The following is a 20,980-nucleotide window of genomic DNA, read 5'->3' as shown; positions in this document are numbered from 1 at the left end:
ATTTGCTTGATACTTAGAACAAGCTTCTGAAAAGTCCATATCAACTCTACATTGGTTAATCTCAAAGCTCTTGATTCTGAGTGCATACATGGGTTAGGGAGGAATGTGAGCAGGCTTGAAGTACATTTGCAAGTGTTCCATATGTGAGTTTTTAGGAAACAAATGTCATGCTACTCATCGAAATGATTCCAAACTGCGTCCTCCAGATGAGTAACAATATAGATACCTGCTAAATCTAAGGAGTTGAAATTATGGTCATCCTGAAACACAAATTGATATGTAGATGCATTGTTGAATGATTTAGGCATTAGTTTAATGATTTTACACATGGGCTAGGAGGCCTAGGAGATAGTAATATAGGCATGCAATATTGGGATGATAGAATCAGAGAAATGTAGGGCTGGAAGGAGCCTTAAGAGGTCATTAAGTCCTTTGCCCTACCCTGAGGCAGGATTATGATGGTTTTATTATTTAGACATCACGGTGTGTTTCAGGCCATAGCCTGCAGCCATCTTCCTTAGCCAGTAGGATTCTCATATTTCTCCTCGTTCATCCACATGATGAAGGAGAAGAAAAGGCTGAATCACTTGTACAAGCAAGATGCACTTTCGGGCCCCACACATAGACCTTGTGAAAGAGATGCTTATTGAGTTCATCCTGCAAACCACATAGTCCTTCCTAGCATGTGCCTGCACCATGCTCTCTCTTTGTGTGTTGGCAGTAAACACAACATTACCATTTCTCTACTGAGCTTGCTACTTTGAGAGATGATGATGATGATGATGATAACACAACTGACATTTATAGAGCACCTGCCACCCAAGGATCTAATTAGACTCCAGTTCACACTGAGAGAGAAGATTGGATTTACCTCAATGTTTTCAGTAAGATCATTAACTGGTATGACCAATCCATCAACGCTGGTAAGACTTAGGCCTCCCACGGTTCCACTGATCTCAAAACTGGTGTCACTTAAGGAAAAGGGATTCACTGCAAAGCTCACCATCTACAGCGAGACATGAATGACAAGCAGCAGTTGAGTTGTACAATATACTTTATTATAGTCACAATTTTTAGATTTCCATGTAGATTAGAGATGAAGTCAGAACCAAACTCAAGAGCCAAACAACCCTGGACTTCAGGGAAGTTCAGATCCAAGTTTGAAGCTGGTTTCTATCTCAATAATGGACCAATCCCAGACCTTACATTGTGGGAAAGTTTGGATTGTGATCTGCATAAAAATACTGCAGCTCAGACCCATCTCTAATGTATCTCTAGCATGCAGCAATCACATTCCATTCATATGTAATCCTTTTCATGGGTCATTTAGATCAGTGGCTCTCAACCTTTCCAGACTATTGTAACCCTTTCAGGAGTCTGATTGGTCTTGCAAAAACAACAAAGAGTCTGGTGGCACCTTAAAGACTAACAGATTTATTTGGGCATAAGCTTTCGTGAGTAAAAACCTCACTTCTTCGGATGCATAGAGTGAAAGCTACAGATGCAGGCATTATATACAGACACATGGAGAGCAGGGAGTTACTTCACAAGTGGCGAACCAGTGTTGACAAGGCCAATTCAATCAGGGTGGATGTAGTCCACTCCCAATAATAGATGAGGAGGTGTCAATTCCAGGAGAGGAAAAGCTACAGCACCTCCTTTGTCAGCCCCTTTGATGATAATGTCAGAGTTGTTTCTGAGGCTGTGGATGGCATTGCGTTATCATCAAAGGGGCTGACAAAGGAGGTGCTGTAGTCATAATGAACAGGTCAGATTATGAACAGGAGGCTGCCAGGCAACTCTCCATGACCACATTCTACAGGCCACTATCCTCTGATCCTACTGAGGAATACCAAAAGAAACTACACCATCTGCTCAAGAAACTCCCAGCTACAGTACGGGAACAAATCTACATGGACACACCCCCAGAACCCCGACCAGGGGTATTCTATCTACTACCAAAGATCCATAAACCCGGAAACCCTGGACGCCCCATCATCTCAGGCATTGGTACTCTGACAGCAGGATTATCTGGCTATTTGGACACTCTCCTCAGACCCTATGCTACCAGCACTCCCAGCTATCTTCGAGACACCACCGACTTCCTGAGGAAACTACAGTGCATTGACGTTCTTCCTGAAAACACCATCCTGGCCACCATGGATGTAGAAGCACTTTATACCAATATTCCACATGAGGATGGACTACAAGCTGTCAGGAACAGTATCCCTGATGAGGCCACAGCAAGCCTGGTGGCTGAGCTTTGTGACTTTGTCCTCACCCACAACCACTTCAGATTTGGGGACAACTTATACCTTCAAGTCAGTGGCACTGCTATGGGTACCCGCATGGCCCCACAGTATGCCAACATTTTTATGGCTGACTTAGAACAACGCTTCCTCAGCTCTCGTCCCCTAGTGCCCCTCCTCTACTTGCGCTACATTGATGACATCTTCATCATATGGACCCACGGAAAGGAGGCCCTTGAAGAATTCCACCTGGACTTCAACAATTTCCACCCCACCATCAACCTCAGCCTGGACCAGTCCACACAAGAGATCCACTTCCTGGACACTACAGTACAAATAAGTGATGGTCACATAAACACCACCCTATACCGGAAACCTACTGACCGCTATACGTACCTACATGCCTCCAGCTTCCATCCAAGACACATCATACGATCCATTGTCTACAGCCAAGCCCTAAGATACAACCGAATTTGCTCCAACCCCTCAGACAGAGACAAACACCTACAAGATCTTTACCAAGCATTCGTAAAACTACAATACCCACCTGGGGAAGTGAGGAAACAGATTGACAGAGCAAGACGGGTACCCAGAAATCACCTACTACAGGACAGGCCCAACAAGGACAATAACAGAACACCACTGGCCATCACATACAGCCCCCAGCTAAAACCTCTCCAGCGCATTATCCACGACCTACAACCTATCCTGGAAAATGATCCCTCACTCTCACAGACCTTGGGAGGCAGGCCAGTCCTTGCTTACAGACAACCCCCCAACCTGAAGCAAATACTCACCAGCAACTACACACCACACCACAGAAACACCAACCCAGGAACCTATCCCTGTAGCAAACCTCGTTGCCTACTCTGTCCCCATATCTACTCTGGCAACAGCATCAGAGGACCCAACCACATCAGCCACACCATCAGGGGCTCATTCACCTGCACATCCACTAATGTCATATATGCCATCATGTGCCAGCAATGCCCCTCTGCCATGTACATTGGCCAAACCGGACAGTCCCTCCGCAAAAGAATAAATGGACACAAATCGGACATCAGGAATGGTAACATACACAAGCCAGTAAGTGAACACTTCAATCTCCCTGGTCATTCTATCACAGATTTAAAAGTCACTGTCATTGAACAAAAAAACTTCAGAAACAGACTTCAAAGAGAAACAGCAGAACTAAAATTCATTTGCAAATTCAACACCATTAATCTGGGCTTGAATAGGGATTGGGAGTGGCTGGCTCACTACAGAAGCAGCTTTTCCTCTCCTGGAATTGACACCTCCTCATCTATTATTGGGAGTGGACTACATCCACCCTGATTGAATTGGCCTTGTCAACACTGGTTCGCCACTTGTGAAGTAACTCCCTGCTCTCCATGTGTCTGTATATAATGCCTGCATCTGTAGCTTTCACTCTATGCATCCGAAGAAGTGAGGTTTTTACTCACGAAAGCTTATGCCCAAATAAATCTGTTAGTCTTTAAGGTGCCACCAGACTCTTGTTGTTTTTGTAGATACAGACTAACACGGCTACCCCCTGATACTTGATTGGTCTTGCGTACCCCCAAGTTTCACCTCACTTAAAAACTACTTGCTTACAAAATCAGACATAAAATACAAAAATGTGACAACACGCTATTATTGAAAAATTGCTTATTTTTCATTTTTACCATATAATTATAAAATAAGTCAATCTGAATATAAATGTTGTACTTACATTTCACTGTGTAGTACAGGGGTCGGCAATGTTCGGCACGCGGCTCGCCACGGTAAACACCCTAGCGGGCCAGGCCAATTTATTTACCTGCTGACGTGGCAGGTTCGGCCGATCGCGCCCCCACTGGCCACGGTTCACCGTCCTGGGCCAATGGGGGCGGCGGGAAGCTGCGTCCCGGGCCAATGGGGGCGGCGGGAAGCTGCGTGGGCGAGGGATGAGCTGGCCGCGGCTTCCCACTGCCCCCATTGGCCCGGGGACTGTGAACCGCGGCCAGTGGGGGCCATGATCGGCCGAACCTGCCGCATCAGCAGGTAAATAAACTGGCCTGGCCCGCTAGGGTGCTTACCCTGGCGAGCCACGTGCCGAACGTTGCCGACCCCTGGTGTAGTATATAGAGCAGTATAAACAAGTCATTTTCTGTATGAAATTTTAGTTTGTACTGACTTCGCTAGTGCTTTTCATGTAGCCTGTTGTAAAACTAGCCAAATATCTAGATGAGTTGATGTACCCCCTAGAACAGTGGTTCTCAAACTAGGGCCGCCGCTTGTTCAGGGAAAGCCCCTGGCGGTCTGGGCCGGTTTGTTTACCTGCCAAGTCCACAGGTTCAGCCGATCGCGGCTCCCACTGGCCGCGGTTCACCGCTCCAGGCCAATGGGGGCTGCAGGAAGGACGGCCAGCATGTACCTTAGCCCGCGCCTCTTCCAACAGCCCCCATTGGCCTGGGACAGTGAACCGCGGCCAGTGGGAGCTGCAATCGGCCAAACCTGCAGATGCGGCAGGTAAACAAACCGGCCTGGACTGCCAGGGGCTTTTCCTGAAAAGCGGCTGCCCTAGTTTGAGAACCACTGCCCTAGAAGACCTGTGTGTTCCCCCAGGAACACACAGTTTCGAATCAGTCTGGGAGACCCTTAGAAAAAGGAATATAAAAATATCATAACAAGACAAAAATGTACTAGGGCAGGGGTCGGCAATGTTTGGCATGCGGCTTGCCAAGGTAAGCACCCTGGTGGGCCGGGGCAGTTTATTTACCTGCTGACGTGGCAGGTTCGGCCGATCGCGGCCCCCACTGGCCGCGGTTCACCGTCCCGGGCCAACGGGGGTGGTGGGAAGCGGCGAGGGTGAGGGATGTGCTGGCTGCCGCTTCCCGCCGTCCCCATTGGCCCGGGACGGCGAACCGCGGCCAGTGGGGGCCGCGATCGGCCGAACCTGCCGCGTCAGCAGGTAAATAAACTGGCCCGGCCCGCTAGGGTGCTTACCCTGGCGAGCCGCGTGCCAAACGTTGCCGACCCCTGGTATAGACACTGTGATCAGCTGACTTCTTGTGACAGTGAATGCAACCAAATGGTGAATGGGGTTAGAGTTATCAATTGAGTCCATTGCTGTGGGCAGCTGAGAGAGCAGTGAATCAGGCAGGGGCTGTGATGGGAGGTGCCTTTCCAGTAAGCTCCCAGTTCCCTTCAACTACCTGCACCAAATCCCATGCAATTAGAAAAGGAAAAGGCTCCTCTGGCCTGATAAATTCCAAGTGAATTTGCTGACATAATCGGAAGGCCAAGAACCAGGACACCACATGTGCCAGTGTGATCAGTGTGAAAGGAGAAAAGGCTCCAAACTCATTAGAGCAAGAGAATTAATGAGTTTATCGAATACATCAAGTCAGAGTAACAGTCCCTTACCCTTATATCCACAGTTTCATCACTGTCTCCTGTGACACTGAGAGAGGAGGCAGAGGGGAGAGTAAAGCTGGCCGAGCTGGAATCGGAGATGTTAATGGATGTGCCATCCATGCTGTCTGTTTGTAACCTGTCCAGAATTGCGGTCAGACACAAGCAGAGAAAATCAGAACCGATGGAGACAAAGAGAGAAGTATTAATAGCACAGTGCAGGGTTGCTAAGCATAGTTGATGTTACATCCAGAAAGGCTTCCTGGCTGAGTGAGTGTAACTGGGCTGGAGAACCATTTCTAACTCCACTGGCAAATACTTCAGGACCTGTCTCTGCTTGCTGTAATGCTCTGCATGCCACTGGTAATGAATGATTAAAGGGCATGATTTTTAAAAAATGTGCATCTGCAATTGCGCACTTAATTTTGCTTGCAGTTATACTCGTATTGTGAATTGGGAGGTGCAAGTGCATCTAAATGTCCATTTACATGAACAAATACTTGATTTCTATGCACTATTGTTGCATCTGCACAAATTAGATGAGCAATTGCATGTCAAGTGTGAACTGCATAGTTGAAAATCATGCTCTAAGTAAACAAATTTGGGGTTGATTTTATGACCTGAGAACTCACATTTTCTTCTGCCCAAACCTGTGACAATTTTTTACCTACAGCAGCATCAGCAAACATTGAAAAAGAAAGAAAAATTAGCCTTTCACAACAAGTGTTTTCCACGTACCTACAAATTTAAGAGGGTGATGCTTGACCTATGTAATCCCAGAGAATCGTTCTCTTGCTACAGATCATATATGAGAATTTTCAGTCTAGTCTTACTGAAATTAGTTGGAGTTAAAACTGTTTTTACAATGGATCACCAGTTACAACATCACAGCACCTATGGATTTGTTACCACCTGTATAACATTTGGTTGGGTGACTCCATTTAATGAGAAAATGATAGATATTTTCCTTGAGAATGATTGGAGATTGTAAGGCACATAGAAGCACAGGCCATAACTGAAATGTGCTGACTGTTACCTGTTTATGTACATTGCGACAGAGGGAGCGATCAGTACCATTGGATCATCATCTGGCAGCTTCCCAATCAGGAGTGTGCTTTGCAGGTTTTCAACTGTGTCCAACAGCTGGTGTGAGACCAAACTCTAGAAAGGACAAGGGAGCCTCCTGATATGCACTTGTTATTTGAAAAGAGCAGGGAACACATTCTTTGCATTAATTTCCATTTGTAATTTATAACCATGCTTCCCTCGTTCTAATTTTCAGTATTTCTTTTTAAGGCAGCAGACTGGGTGATAATCTTGGTAAACTCAGCTAAAGTTATTACAACTCTATCCCTATATAACGCGACCCGATAGAACACGCATTCGGATATAACTTGATGACCTTTCAAGGTCCCTTCCCGTTCTAGGAGATGGGATATCTCCATTAATTATTATTATCAGTGTCAGAGCTGGGATTAGAATGTAGATCTTTTGACTGCTAAACCTGTGCTCCAGCTGCTAGCCAACTCTGCCCCCTTAAGTTGGTCATCAGATCACTTTGTCTGTCTCCCTTCTGTCAAAATTAGTATCTTCAGCCTCCCATTAATATATTCATGTTCTATACTGAATACCCTGTGCTGTCCCAGTTATAAGGTATCCATAGCCTCGCCTCTCGAATTAGATTAATATCACACCCTACTCACAGTGATGGAATTAAAATGCCTACAAAGGCATTTGTAATAATTCACATAGACGTATGAAAAACCCATACCACATAAATCTGAATCGAAAATCAGGTGGAAGCTTTTCAGAAGGTTCAAGTAAGGTAACTGATTTCAGTTTAGTTCCTTGATGAAGTCAGTGGAGCTAACGCCTGAGAGGTGCTGAGCACACGTAACTTCCTCAGGATATGGTTCAGTAGGGAGGGATAGAATCAGAAATGGAAAAACCCTGTTACAGTAGATGAGCTAATTGATCCACTAGGGGAAGTATTACTCCTTACAGTATATGCTGTAATATACTACTCTGGCCAGTCTGTTTTCACATATCTCAAGCAATGTTTTAAGAGGCTGCTTTCACTTCCCTTAGGAGACTATTCTACAATCTAACAAAATCTCACCATTCTATTTACCTCGATGTCCAGCCTAACCCCTTTGCACCCAGTAGCTCCCCAGGGCGCTCTAAGCAACGCCACTTTCAAACATCTCCAAGTCAAAAGGGCTTTTTTTATCTTCCACGCCAGGCAGACACACATGCACTGTACATTAGAAACTGAACCACATGAAAACAACCTGTCCAGCCTCTGACGATGAAGCATCCTCCGTCCCATTTTGTATGGAAGCTGTGAGCACATTGCTCACTGCCTTGAACAGGTAGCCAGCTGCGTCCTTTCGCTTCTGATAATCCTCACTGTCCTCTGTGCTTACAGTGAGTAAGAACTCACTGACATCTTTGAGAGAGTTACTGGCTTCCACCTGAACAGGCGATAAGGGGAAAGAGTTATATGTGTGTGTGTATTAAAAATAATAGGCATTAAAATGAGCCACTCTTCTTGCTATATAACCTGAATAGTCCAGTGGGGCTATTTGCAGAGAAAGGTATTTTTACTGTTATGTTATTTGTATTACCATCGTGCCTAAGCCCTGGTCATGGACGAGGACCCCACTGTGCTAGGTGCTGTACAAACAGAGAACAAACAGGTGTTCCCTGCCCCACACAGTTTACACCCTAAGTAACTTCTCAGTGTGAGAGAGAATATCACAACCTGGCCCTTCAGGCCCAATCCTAAAAGATGCTGAGCAACACCTGGAAGTGCTCAACTTCCATTGGGCACAATGGCAGTGTAGGATGCTCAGCACCCTTCAGGATCAGGACCTGATGCTATGAGCTGGCAGAACAATCCAGACAACTGTAACAGTTTGACATGTTTTATATGCAGTTGCCTAACTTGGGGCCATCGGCACAACCTTGCTCCCATTGGTAACAAGACTCCCATTGACTTCAACAGTATAAGACTGAGCCCCTGGCTAGTTACAAGTGCTCAGATCTGAGGGTGGCAGGAGCCAGAAAGACAGATGGACTATTCCATGGTGTATTGCAGGGGTCGGCAACGTTCGGCACGCGGCTCGCCAGGGTAAGCACCTTAGCGGGCCGGGCCAGTTTATTTACCTGCTGACGCGGCAGGTTCGGCCGATCGCGGCCCCCACTGGCCGCGGTTCGCCGTCCTGGGCCAATGGGGGCGGCGGGAAGCGATGCGGATGAGGGATGTGCTGGCTGCGGCTTCCCACCACCCCCATTGGCCCGGGATGGCGAACCGTGGCGAGTGGGGGCCGCGATCGGCTGAACCTGCCATGTCAGCAGGTAAATAAACTGGCCCGGCCCGCTAGGGTGCTTACCCTGGCAAGCCGCGTGCCAAACGTTGCCGACCCCGGTGTATTGTATGTGTGATGGGGTGTACCTGGCCTTTCGGGGCCCCCTGCTGGAGGCCCTGCAATCCTACCTCACTCTGCTCCAGGAAGGAGCAACGAAGGTGTTTCCTTTAGGCCTGCCTAGAGAGGCTGAATAGAAGAAGCCAATCAGAGCCCACCAGCCTCAGATAAAAGGAGCTGCAGGGACTAAGCAGGTTAGTTCCTGTCTAGGACTGGAGAAGCAAGAAAGGGTGCCCCTTCCTGGTCACAGAAGCACATATGAGAGCCACAAGATGGGTTCTGGTGGTACTTGTATTCAGTGAGGAGGAAGAGGAGTTGAGAAATTCAGGCCTGAGGTCAGGGTGAAGAGAAAGGGGCTACAGGAGAAAAGGCCCAGGGAATAGCAGCAGCAAACTGAGGGAAGCCATACAGGGCTGCTCTGAGTAAGACCCCTGGGCTAGCACCCATAATAATGGGCAGGCCCAGGTCCCCTCCACTGGCCCTCTAGCAAAGTGGCTTAAGACCCAAGAAGGGGACAGGCTCTGTTGGGAAGCCCAAGTGCAAGGCAGGATTTAAAGGGGCCCTGAGACAGGGCTGAAGACACTGGTGAGGGCAGACAGTCTGCTGAACTCTTTGCTACCATTAGGGGTCCATTCACTGTTGGACTGTGTGACTTGGCTGGAGGGCTGAGCCACTGAAGACTCACCTAGTGAGGTGAACAACCTACAGAGGTGCCCAGAGTGGGGGAGAAAAAGGATTGCAGCATCCCACGAGAGATGAGTGTCCCTGTCATGGTACCCAAGAAATGGTACTATATTGTTAAATGTATGTAGTTAATGTATTTCAATTTTTTTCTCCATGAAACCTATCCGTTTATCAACAAATATTGCCTCTCTCCATGCCCTGTGCTCCATACTGCAGATAGAAGGGTGCTGTGCATTCCCATTTATGCCTAAGTATAGACACTAATTATTTTGTGATCATGAAACCAAGTTAATAATTACACTGCCAGGAGCCAGGCCCAGAGTGGTCAAGGGGCTGTGCTAATTTTACTACACAGTGCAGCCACTGCCTATCCCTCAGATCTACGACCCCAGCAGCTTCAATCTTAAGCTTCTGCTCATGAATCTAACTGAGCTACATTTTTATCTTGACTATGGTTACTAGCCATTGCTGAAATACTCCAGCCTCATTTCCTGGCTGCATTTGAAACATTTGAAACAGCCTCAGAAATCAGGAGAAACTATTTTTTTATTGCTAGTGTACTGGGAAAACAACAGCCTGCAGAAGAATTATTCTCTCCCTTCCCCATTGACTCGCTTCCCGAACAGCACAGCACAAGAAACACTGGGATGAACATTGAAACAAACAGCACCATCTACTGATTATATCATGTTGTTCAAGTAACATTCAGGGACTCCTAGCATTTATGGTACAGCTGAACAGCTATGCCCAGGTACTGCTGCTGTGAAACTTGTGGAAAGCTGCTTGTAACATTTAGTTCAGTGGGAGCATGACAATAAGGCAAATGCCAGGAAGTTACAAGCATGAAGTCAAATGGATTTTGGAATAACTCACCTTTGCACTTATATAGCAATACCTTTCCTCCTAGGATCTCAAAGTGCTTATAGGCATGAATGAATTACCCCACATGTGAAACAGCTAAGTATTATTATACCTATTTGATAGCTTGGTCACTGAGTTAGTGGCAGAGCCAGGAATAGAACCCAGGAGCCCTGATTCCCCGTCTCCCACTCTAGACAATACTGTCTCCTGACATGATCCCTGCTCTCTGAAACATTAAATAAAGAACAGGCTACTGCAAGTAGTGATGCTCTCCCAAGGCCAGGGGTTGTGGTTCTGTGGGTGGAGATGTGGATCAAAGCTCTGCTTACCTGTGCTGAGGAAGAGAGCTCTTCACTCCTGTAAGTGGTTTCTTTCAGTACTTCTGACATCTTAAGAGCAGTCTGTATTGATGTTACATTAACAGCAGCCAGAGTTGTCAGCATCAGCTCTCTCAGCTTGGGATGAAAGGAGATAATTAGAGACAGGAACAAAGATGTTAATTGAGACTATAAATGTAAATACTGCTGCATATTGACAGTCTAGTTTGCTATAGATCTAATGGCAGAAACAAACTTCCCAGGATGGATAATTCAAGCTAGCATTAGCTCTACTTGCAAATTGCCACTTCCCATAGCTATTGACTGTATAATCACAGGGATATTTTGTCACTCTGAGACACAGGGGATTTACACATATAACATCGATTAACAGTAATGAAAGCTACTTGTGTGAATTCCTACCCGTTGGGATGAATGTATAGGTCTTAGTGTATAAATACCACCTCCACTGAAAGCAGAATTGCAGACGATTGGCTCAGAAGAACAACAAATCATAGCTGATGAATTCAGCATATGTTGTACTTCTCTAGCCTCTTTCCCTCTGAGGAGCTCAAGGCAGGGGGAAACATTTAATTGAGCCTCATCCCACACCTAAACTGAGCCTCATCCCATTGATGTGAGGTGTGTAACACACACAGGCAAACAGGTCCAGTCCACAAATAGTGGCCAAGCTGGGAATAGGATGCAGGAGTCCTGACCCCCAGTTCCCTGCTCCAGCCATACTCTCACCCTTGAGAGATCCCCACTAAATTCAACATTTTTAGCATGCAGTTTTACTTAGGGTTTTCAGAATCAAGACAGATGTTGGGGCTCTATTACCTCAGTCCACGGGGAGAGGGTTTGGAGAATCACAGAGGGATTGCTCTTATTTCTAAGGGGCCTGGGGTAGGGAAGAGATTTCACCCCTTTTGAGCATCCCCCACTGGCTGCTGGTGGGCCAGTGCCCTAGCTTTAGTAGGGACTGGATTCCCGCAGTCAGTCTCTGGGTAAGTGCAATGCCATGAGCAGCACTCAGGGAGGTGGTGCTGGGATAGCCAAGAGGGAGAATGTTGATATGGAAGGGGTGAAAAGTCAATGACTCAGAAGGGCCAGTGGTGAGAAACGAACAGCTGCTTCTTTTTAGCTGAAACCTATGGCAAATGCTGGCCCAAATCCTGAGAGATACTGAGAACCTACAACTCCCATTGACTTTGGAAGGAGGTTTGTAAGCCCTTGGTGCTACTCAAGAAATCGTCCATGGTCTTTACAGAAAATGGAAAATGCATCATTGTAGTGTAAGAAAATAAACCACCCTCTGACCTCCCTTCGGGTGTCGGTCTGCAGACATGTATTAAAGGTCTCTCCCTGGCTCTCCTGATTAAGGACTGAAGACATTGACTTATACAGCTGGAACAGGGACATGCTGTTGTTTCCTTCTTTTAGGATGGCATTTGCTTTCTCAGCTAGAGTGGCCTGCAGGGTCTGGTTCCCAGTGTTCATATCTTCACGTCGAACCTGATGATGCAATTAGACATGCCCACAGCATTGTTACTGCTGCCTGCTGGTATTATTACCCTTTCACAACCTCCATTATCATCCTAGCGGTGTTCATAATGAGAGCTGATCAAGAAACTGAGTTTGTTCCCCCTATTTTCAGGGATTTTTTTTTTCCAATGAAATTTTCCAACCGTCTTTAGAACCACCCAGGAAAAAGAAAACAATATTTGCAGAAGCATTTGTTTAAAAAACATATTCTGTTTTCATCTGAAAAAATGTTTTGATCAAAAGTTTCCAACTCTTAACTTACAAAAGAGTTACAGTCTTTTCTAGAGATGCATCTGGTTTGGTCCACCTGACTGACTAAAGAAAGATACTGATAGGTAGTAGTATCCTTCATGTTAGAGAAGAGAGAGAGGGCCCAATTCACCTCTGCAGTACTTCAGTCTTACTCCAGTATGATGCCATTGAAATCAGCAGAGTGATGAGTAACTCCATTGAGTAACACTGATGAAGCAGTGGTGCACATTCTTTTAATAAGTATAAAGATTTATAATTGGGCCCCCTGGAGACAGGTTCTGGTATTTCTCTGGTTTTTTTTAACTCCCAGACTAAACTATACATAACCTGTGCTGTTCACTGTCTCCCTAAATTCTGGCCTGAACAAACTGTGATGGAAGAAACTGCTGGCTGCACATGGGATTCTACAAGGAAGCTTGTCTAGTCCTCCTTGGTCAGAAGGATGGAGGATGGTGGCTGTGGATCACAAGAGAGTAATAGGTATAAAATGGGGAGAGGAGGCGTTGGAAGGTGGCCAATCCCCCAGAATCACAGGTTTATCTATTGGCAGTGAGAGGCCTAGAAGGAAAATGATTTTTCCGTGTACCTTGACAGTAGCATCAGTCTGAACCATGTCACCAAAGTTATTGCTGACAGTAATTGTAACGTGTAAAACAAAATTATTTTCCTCTTCTCCAAGGGGAAGATAAACCGATAGGAGTTCAGGATGTGGGCCACAGTTCAGGAGGGAGCCTGAAAGAGGAAAGACAGTGTTACCCATCATATACTTCACACCCTACTGAATAGCTCAGCATCCTCCAAAGAGGCACTCAGTGCCGCGCAGGATTGGGCCTGTAGTTATCACCATGGAATCATGTGTCTTTGCTTTGATTTGCAAAATTAAAATAACTCCTCTGTGGAAAAAATGAATAATGACCCTTAAATTCAGATTCCTTGCCTAAGGTGATTCCACAATCCTTAAAGGGATCCTTTAAAAATCTCCTGCAGTTTCCAAAGGGAAACTATCATAAAGGTCATGGCCCTCTTATACATATATGCCCTGTTCGTACCTGGTTTTTCTTTCCGCTGTCATAGGGCCAGGTTGAGCAAGGGCTGCATCTTACTCCACAAGTTTAAAGTGAACAACCCTATGTGCAGAACAAGGGGCTACTCTGTCCGAGTTGAGGGTATGAGAATCCGGCCAGTTATTATCTGGCCAGCAGCAGAAGTGGGTTACGCCTGTGCTCTTGTTAGTGATGGAAGTACAAGGCTGGGTGCACACACAGGGAAGCTGCCATTCAAACAAACCAGCCCCAGAACATACCTGATTTCAGGTAGAAGCAGTACGTGAGCAGACTGCTGTGTGCAGGGGGGCAGGAGTCCTCCGAGCAGGCAGTACTGCAGGAGATCGTGAAGCTGGTGAGCACCGATCCCTCCTTGGGGGATATAGCACAGACTGGGACCACTGGTGAGGGCACCATGCTGACAACGTAAGTTTCGTCGCCATATTCATTCTGAGTCATTGCTGGAAAGTTCAGAGGGAAAACATCAGTGATCATCATCTGATGACTTTCATCACCACTGAGCATCATACGCTAATAATGATGCAGTTTGTTCAGGCTCTGGGAGTGGCAATGTTGTCTAACCAGAGCTGAGATATCTTCATAGGCTAATCTATAGCATAGACAGCACTGTACAAACATGGTTTTATTTCCCTTGTAAAAGGAAGCTGGATTATAAAATTGAATATTCATCATAGAACCATGTCCAGATGTGTCTAAATCAGATGATTAATATCATCTTGGATTAGGGTTGTTGAATCAGGGCTTGTCTTTTCAAACACTTAGTTTGTGGCAAGCTAGAGTGTAAATATACCCCGCACTAGCCTGCCAGGCGCTAAGTGTCTGTAAGGACCCTGCGGCTGGGCACTACTCTACTTTGAAACGGGAGTAGGCTAAAGTGCACTAGGGTACTTTTAGCACATGGCAGCAGGGTCCACATAGACCCCTGGTGCACAGCATGCCATTGTGGGGTAGATTCCCCCCCCCCCTTCAACTTGCCACAAACTAAGTGTTCATATAGACAAGCCCTCACTCACCTCAAATTACTGCTTGTGTGGGGTGTACAGGTGACAAAAGGGTTAAAGTGGCCTGAGAGGCCAATTAACCTACCAGGCTACACCTGAAGGCACCCCCTAGCTTGAAGTGGTTTCCATCATAAACAGAGATTACAGTTTGGTTCAGTGGTTCTCAGCACCCCCACTGTACAAATTGTTCCAGCATTCCTGCCTGAAGGGGGATCTGGCCTAATTGGTGGTCAAACACAGCTAGGGTTGGGCTGGGTCTTCATAAAGGAAGAAGCAAAGGTCTGCCAGAGGAGAGGCCAGGGAGGAATGGTAGCTGAGAGCTTTCTCTTGAGGGCTGAGAGAAGCCTGAGTGGCTGAGCTCTGAGCTGGAAGCCTGACTGGAGATAGGGGCTGATCAGGGACTGCAGCCTGCCTGAAACCAGGGGTGGAGGGAGAGTGTGACCACCTTTGGCGGTGAGAGTGAAATCCAGGACCTGGGGCTGGTGTTGGGATGGTTTGAAATGAAGGCGGCGACCAGCTGAGCCCAGATGGGCTGAAGATTCAGTTGTTTTGTTACATTCTGGTGGATATTAAATGAAGTACTCTGAGACCCTGAGAAGGGTTGGACTCTGTTACCTCGTTTGGCAGGTCACACCAATGGCTGAAATCAGCCATAGAAGGCACAGGACAAACTGAGGCACAGCTATTGCAATACCACATATAGCCACCAGGGATGTGTTTCAGTTGCAGTTTTGCCACACTTCTACTCTGTGCTTTTGTGTGTACCATACTATGCATCATACTCTGGCAAAATTAAGAAAAGAGTCACTGTAAACATAATGGCATTCAGTGCATCAAATTATTTAACAACATATTTGTCCTTTAAAATGTTTCTTCTCCTACTATGTACGATGTCTCCATATTGCAAAGAGATTGTATCTCGGTGGAGTTTTTGAATCTCTGGCTTTCCCCACCTGTCACTTTAATCCGAAATGCTTGTCCGTGTGCCTGCAGAAAGGAGCTGTTCAATACCAATGTAGATCTGTTGCTCTGAAGCAAAGTCAAGGAGCTCTGTCGGAAACCCTTCAGACTGCAGACTGAAGAGAGGGAGGGAAGCTGGAAAACCCAACAGGAAAATTAACAAAGCAGAAGAGGCTGTTTACTGTGATTTCCATCCAGAGAGTTCTGTGTGCTACATTATCTATAGACCCAGTCCTGAAGCCTTTATTAAAAAAGCATACCTCTTGACATCAGCAGGAGTTTTTCCTGCTATGATACATGGGAGTACGGTACACTAATAGTGACAAAGAATGAATGATATTTGGTGAAACATTGGTCCACCTGAATATACGTGACAAGATTTGAAATCTGTGTGAAAAATGCATGTGCAACTGTATGCCTGCTTTTACACATGCAATTATCATGATTATCTCCACTGGCAGCAAATGCCTTAAAGGTACCTAGGAGACACCCCCACCCCTACCTCAAAGGGCTTCCTTTCAATCGGGGTGTTTATTTTTTGTGGGTGCAGCATTCCTGACCAACCCACTCATCTCACCTTTGACTGGAATGTGTTATCTAAATACCAGTTATATTGTACGGCGTGGGAGCCTTCCTGCATGGTGGCTCTTAAAGCAACTTCTGCAGTGACATTCACTAGCTTGCAGTTTTTCTCACACCTAGAAGGAAGGCAAGACAATAATTATGCACCAGCAGATGACAGTACTCCCAGCTAAAAGCCCACCTTATTTTTTCCATCTTTTGGTCGGAATCTGCCGAACTCATGGGTTATGAGGCAGGTGGTACATAGAAGTCACAAACAGCAACATTTTCAAAAACTCCCAAGTGACTTTGGAGCCTATGTCCTATTTTCAAAAGGAGCAGAGGTACTGAGGACGTGTCTACACTGCACATGCTACAGTGGCACAGCTGTAGTGTAGACACTTGCTACAGTGACAGAAGGGAGTTTTCTGTTGTTGTACTAAATCCAACCCCTTGAGAGGTGGTTGCTAGGTCAATGGAAGAATTCTTAAATTCACACCTCTAACCAATGTAGCTCAGTTGACCTAAGTTTTAGGTGTCGACCAGGCCTTAGAAGACTAAGTCTACACTACAAAATTACATCAATCTAAGTTACAACGATGCACAGCCCCTGCAGTAATTGAATTGGTTTTACATGTCCACACTACGCTCCTGGTGTCAGCGGTGCACGGCCTCACCAGGAGCGCTTGCACCAATTTAACTGCCAGTGTGGGGCATTGTGGGACGGTTTTTGAAAGGCAGCAACAGCCTATGTAAGCAATGCAGTGTCTACAGTGTCACTGTGTCGACCTGAATACATCGACCTCAGTGTTACGCCTCTTGCAGAGGCGGAGTTATTAAGTCGGTGTAGTGGGTGAGTTACATCAGTGGGAGCTGCATTTTAGTGTAGATGCTAACAGTTAGGTCGACATAAGGCAGCTTATATCGACCTAAGTCTGTAGCGTAGACCAGGCCTAAGTCTCATGAAACTTAGGCTCCTAAGGGCCATATTTTCAAAGGTATTTAGATGCCTAAAGAGGCAGATAGGCCCCTGGATGTTTTTGAAAATCGGCTCATTACTCTCATTGATTTCAGTGGTTGCAGGAGGAAATGTAGCAATAAGAATGGGGAATAAGTACTACGGTTCCAAGGCAGACCTGATTTCTGGGCGCAGTTCTTGTCTGGCAGTCACGTACAGACATTGCTCGTCCTGCTTCTCTTCTTTTCCATGACTTCTGACTATCACTTGCAGGGTCACCGCTGAGTTTGGCGGGGGCAGGCAGGCAGGCGGGATCTGTGCCATCTTCTGGTCAGTGGGGATTACTCGATGCTGCACACATTCCTGCCACCCAGGCCAGCAAGCCCCTGCACAAACATTTCCTTTTTAATGTTGGTAATAATATCTGGCTCGTCTGTAGCGATTTTCAGACGTAGATCTCAAAATGCCTCACAAAGGAGGCAAGCTCCTTTATCCCTATTTCACAGAGGGGGAAACTGAGGCACAGAGAAGTGAAGTGACTTAACCAGAGTGGCCCATCTGCCCAGTGGCAGAGGAAAGAACCCAGATCTCTGGAGTCCTGGTCCAATTTTAAACCTTGAATGCTTTTTCATTGCTGCAGAAAAACAGAAGCCTCCCCCAGCTTCAGATACAGCAAGCCTGCTTCTCCTCAGTGTAAAAAGGGGATATGGTACTCTGGCAGCACCGTCGCCCTCTGCAGTCAGGCGTTGGAACTCTGCTGGGAGCTGCCAGTTAATTACTGCTGGCTCATAAGACTCTGAATATGGGTCAGTTGGAAGTAGATCCGTGGCAGAGGGGGCTCAGGGTTGGGGATACACATCTTGAGAGATGGAGCTCGAGGAGCAGCCATCCCTAGGGAGAAGATTAGACTGGGGTCCATGTAGTAGTATTGTGGAATTAGCATGAAGCGTGATATTTTGACTGTACAACAAGCATGTAGCTTTTGTTTAAAGCCAGGTGGGGTCTATACCCTCTTACAGTCAGACTGGCACAGCACATCCAGTATGATGGTGAGTTTACCATTAGGCAGCTAGCTAATGGTAGGAAAAAGTCAAAACATGCACTGCACATACCACATGCCCAGGTGAAGGTAGAATTATTATTGTCATCTGGCCAGTCAAGGGTAACTGTTGTGAACGGATCCACATGGCGACTAGGTTTAATGTATATTTTATTTTTCCTTTTGTCATCCTAAACAAGAAGTGAAAGTACCAATTAGAGCAGCAATGTGCGTGAACAGATGTCTAACCTTTCATTATTTTATAATGAATAAGAAAAAGGGATTTGAAGTGTGCTATTAGCAGAGAGAGCCAGGGCTAAAAAAATTAGGCCCCCAATCAGCTTAAATAATGGTTTGTCCATAGTCATACAGAAAGTCTATAGGAGATCTGAGACTAGAACCCAGATGTCACAGCTCCTAGTCTTGTGCTTGTAACCACCAGACAATTCTTCCTCTTACAATAGGTCACACATGAATAATGATGTGGTTTTTCTGTTTCTCAGCGTTCTGACACATAATGGCTCTAGCCATAAAGATGAGTAATGTCTCCTGTTCTTCTGACATAGTTTCTGTTTTGAGTGAAGTCTGTTTTTAAGGGATACTGTTGTCTTGAAAATCATTTCCGTGTGAAATTCTGTACTTGCTATAGTTACAAGTAACCCTTAAGATTATTACACTGCAAAGAAAACAAAACCATTATTTTTAATTAGTTTTTACAGTTCGTTTAATGTTGTGGATTTGACTGCACTTAGGGTATCGTGAATTTCATCCTTTACTCTCAATAGACTGTTAGCTTCTCCTTTGCTGAAAAGACCCTTATAAATACCAACGGGAGCAGAAAAACCTTTAGAAACAATGTAAAAAGGCATTAAAAATAAATTTGGGACATTCTATTTAATGAATACCTTCTCAGAAGCTGGATTAAAAAAAATTAGTTGACTTTTTAAAAAACTGTAAGAGGATTTCAGTCCAAGTAGGATCGGTCATTGGGAGAAATGAATTTTCTAGTCAGTTTATTTTTATTGGCTGGCTTTTACTAAGAGCTTTAGAACAGATCTAAAGAATGTATTTGCCTCAAAGATATAAAGTGTGGATTCTATGTTAATCTAACATTCTAGGTAGCAATGCCTCAGATGAAGAGGGCCCAGTCATGTGATGTGCTAAGCATCTCAACTGAAACTATAGTAAAGAATAAAAGAACAAAATTGTCAGAAACATAGATGTACATAATTTTGTTGGGGAATAGTCAACTTGGTTTTTGTAAAGGGAAATCATGCCTCACCAATCTACTAGAATTCTTTGAGAGGGTCAACAAGCATGTGAACAAGGGATATCCAGTGGATATAGTGTATTTAGATTTTCAGAAAGCCTTTGACAAGGTCCCTCACCAAAGGCTCTTAAGCAAACTAAGCAGTCCTGGGATAAGAGGGAAGGTTCTCTCATGGATTGGTAACTGGTTAAAAGATAGGATACAAAGGGTAGGAATAAATGGTCAGTTTTCAGAATGGAGAGAAGTAAATAGTGGTGTCCCTCAGGAGTCTGTACTGGGCCCAGTCCTATTTAACATATTCATAAATGATGTGGGAAAAGGTGTAAACAGTGAGGTGACAAAATTTGCAGATGATACAAAACTATTCAAGATAGTTAAGTCCCAGGCAAACTGTGAAGAGCTACAAAAGGATCTCTCAAAACTGGGTGACTGAGCAACAAAATGGCAGATGAAATTCAATGTTGATAAATGCAAAATAATGCACCTTAGAAAACATAATCCCAACTATACATATAGGGGTATAACTTAGCTGTTACGACTCAAGAAAGAGATCTTGGAGTCCTTGTGGATAGTTCTCTGAAAACATCCACTCAATGTGCAGCAGCAGTCAAAAAAACAAACAGAATGTTGGAAATTATTAAGAAAGGGATAGATAATAAGAAAATATCATATTGCCTCTATATAAATCCATGGTACGCCCACATCTTGAATACTGCGTGGACATGTGGTCGTCACATCTCAAAAAAGATATATTGGAATTGGAAAAGGTTCAGAAAAAGGCAACAAAAATGATTAGGGGTATGGAATGGCTGCCATATGAGGAGAGATTAATAAGACTGGGATATGATAGAGGTCTATAAAATCATGACTGGTGTGGCGAAAGTAAATAAGGAAGTGTTATTTACTCCTTCTCATAACACAAGAACTGGGGTCACCAAATGAAATTAATAGGCAGCAAGTTTAAAACAAAAGGAAGTATTTTTTCACACAACACACAGTCAATCTGTGGAACTCCTTGCCAGAGGATGTTGTGAAGGGCAAGACTATAACACGGTTAAAAAAATAACTAAATTTATCAATGGCTATTTGCCAGGATGGGCAGGGATGGTGTCCCTAGCCTCTGTTTGCAGGGCCAGCTCCAGCTTTTTTGCCGCCCCCAAGAGGCGAAGAAAAAAAAAAAGCCGCGATTGGTGGCACTTCGGCGGCAGCTCTACCGCACCACTTCATTCTTCGGAAGCAATTTGGCGGTCGGTCCTCCCTCCGAGAGGGACTGAGGGACCCGCCGCCGAATTGCCGCCGAAGACCCGGATATGCCGCCCCTTCCCATTGGCCGCCCCAACCACCTGCTTCCTGCGCTGGTGCCTGGAACCGACACTGTCTGTTTGCCAGAAGCCA

General features: G+C 45.5%; 1 protein-coding gene across 1 annotated transcript in view; it reads right to left on the bottom strand.

Annotated features, from left to right (window-relative positions):
* Positions 1-20,980, bottom strand: part of LOC128848845 (polycystic kidney disease protein 1-like 2) — a 73,872-nt gene that overhangs the window by 31,892 nt on the left and 21,000 nt on the right. The window contains exons 10-21 of the mRNA XM_054049059.1: positions 18,389-18,506; positions 17,455-17,662; positions 16,335-16,455; positions 15,751-15,892; positions 14,036-14,236; positions 13,319-13,464; positions 12,256-12,450; positions 10,948-11,073; positions 7,937-8,119; positions 6,682-6,806; positions 5,658-5,784; positions 872-1,006 (exon numbers count right to left, since the gene is read on the bottom strand). Of these exons, the coding sequence (XP_053905034.1) occupies positions 872-1,006; positions 5,658-5,784; positions 6,682-6,806; positions 7,937-8,119; positions 10,948-11,073; positions 12,256-12,450; positions 13,319-13,464; positions 14,036-14,236; positions 15,751-15,892; positions 16,335-16,455; positions 17,455-17,662; positions 18,389-18,506 (1,827 nt within the window). The remainder of the gene's footprint in view (positions 1-871; positions 1,007-5,657; positions 5,785-6,681; positions 6,807-7,936; positions 8,120-10,947; positions 11,074-12,255; positions 12,451-13,318; positions 13,465-14,035; positions 14,237-15,750; positions 15,893-16,334; positions 16,456-17,454; positions 17,663-18,388; positions 18,507-20,980) is intronic.

The sequence above is a fragment of the Malaclemys terrapin genome, chromosome 14 (assembly GCF_027887155.1).
Source record: "Malaclemys terrapin pileata isolate rMalTer1 chromosome 14, rMalTer1.hap1, whole genome shotgun sequence".
In the NCBI taxonomy this organism is placed as follows: domain Eukaryota; kingdom Metazoa; phylum Chordata; order Testudines; family Emydidae; genus Malaclemys; species Malaclemys terrapin.
The sequence above is the reverse complement of the archived record's forward strand: the minus strand, read 5'-3'. Positions and strand labels throughout refer to the sequence as shown.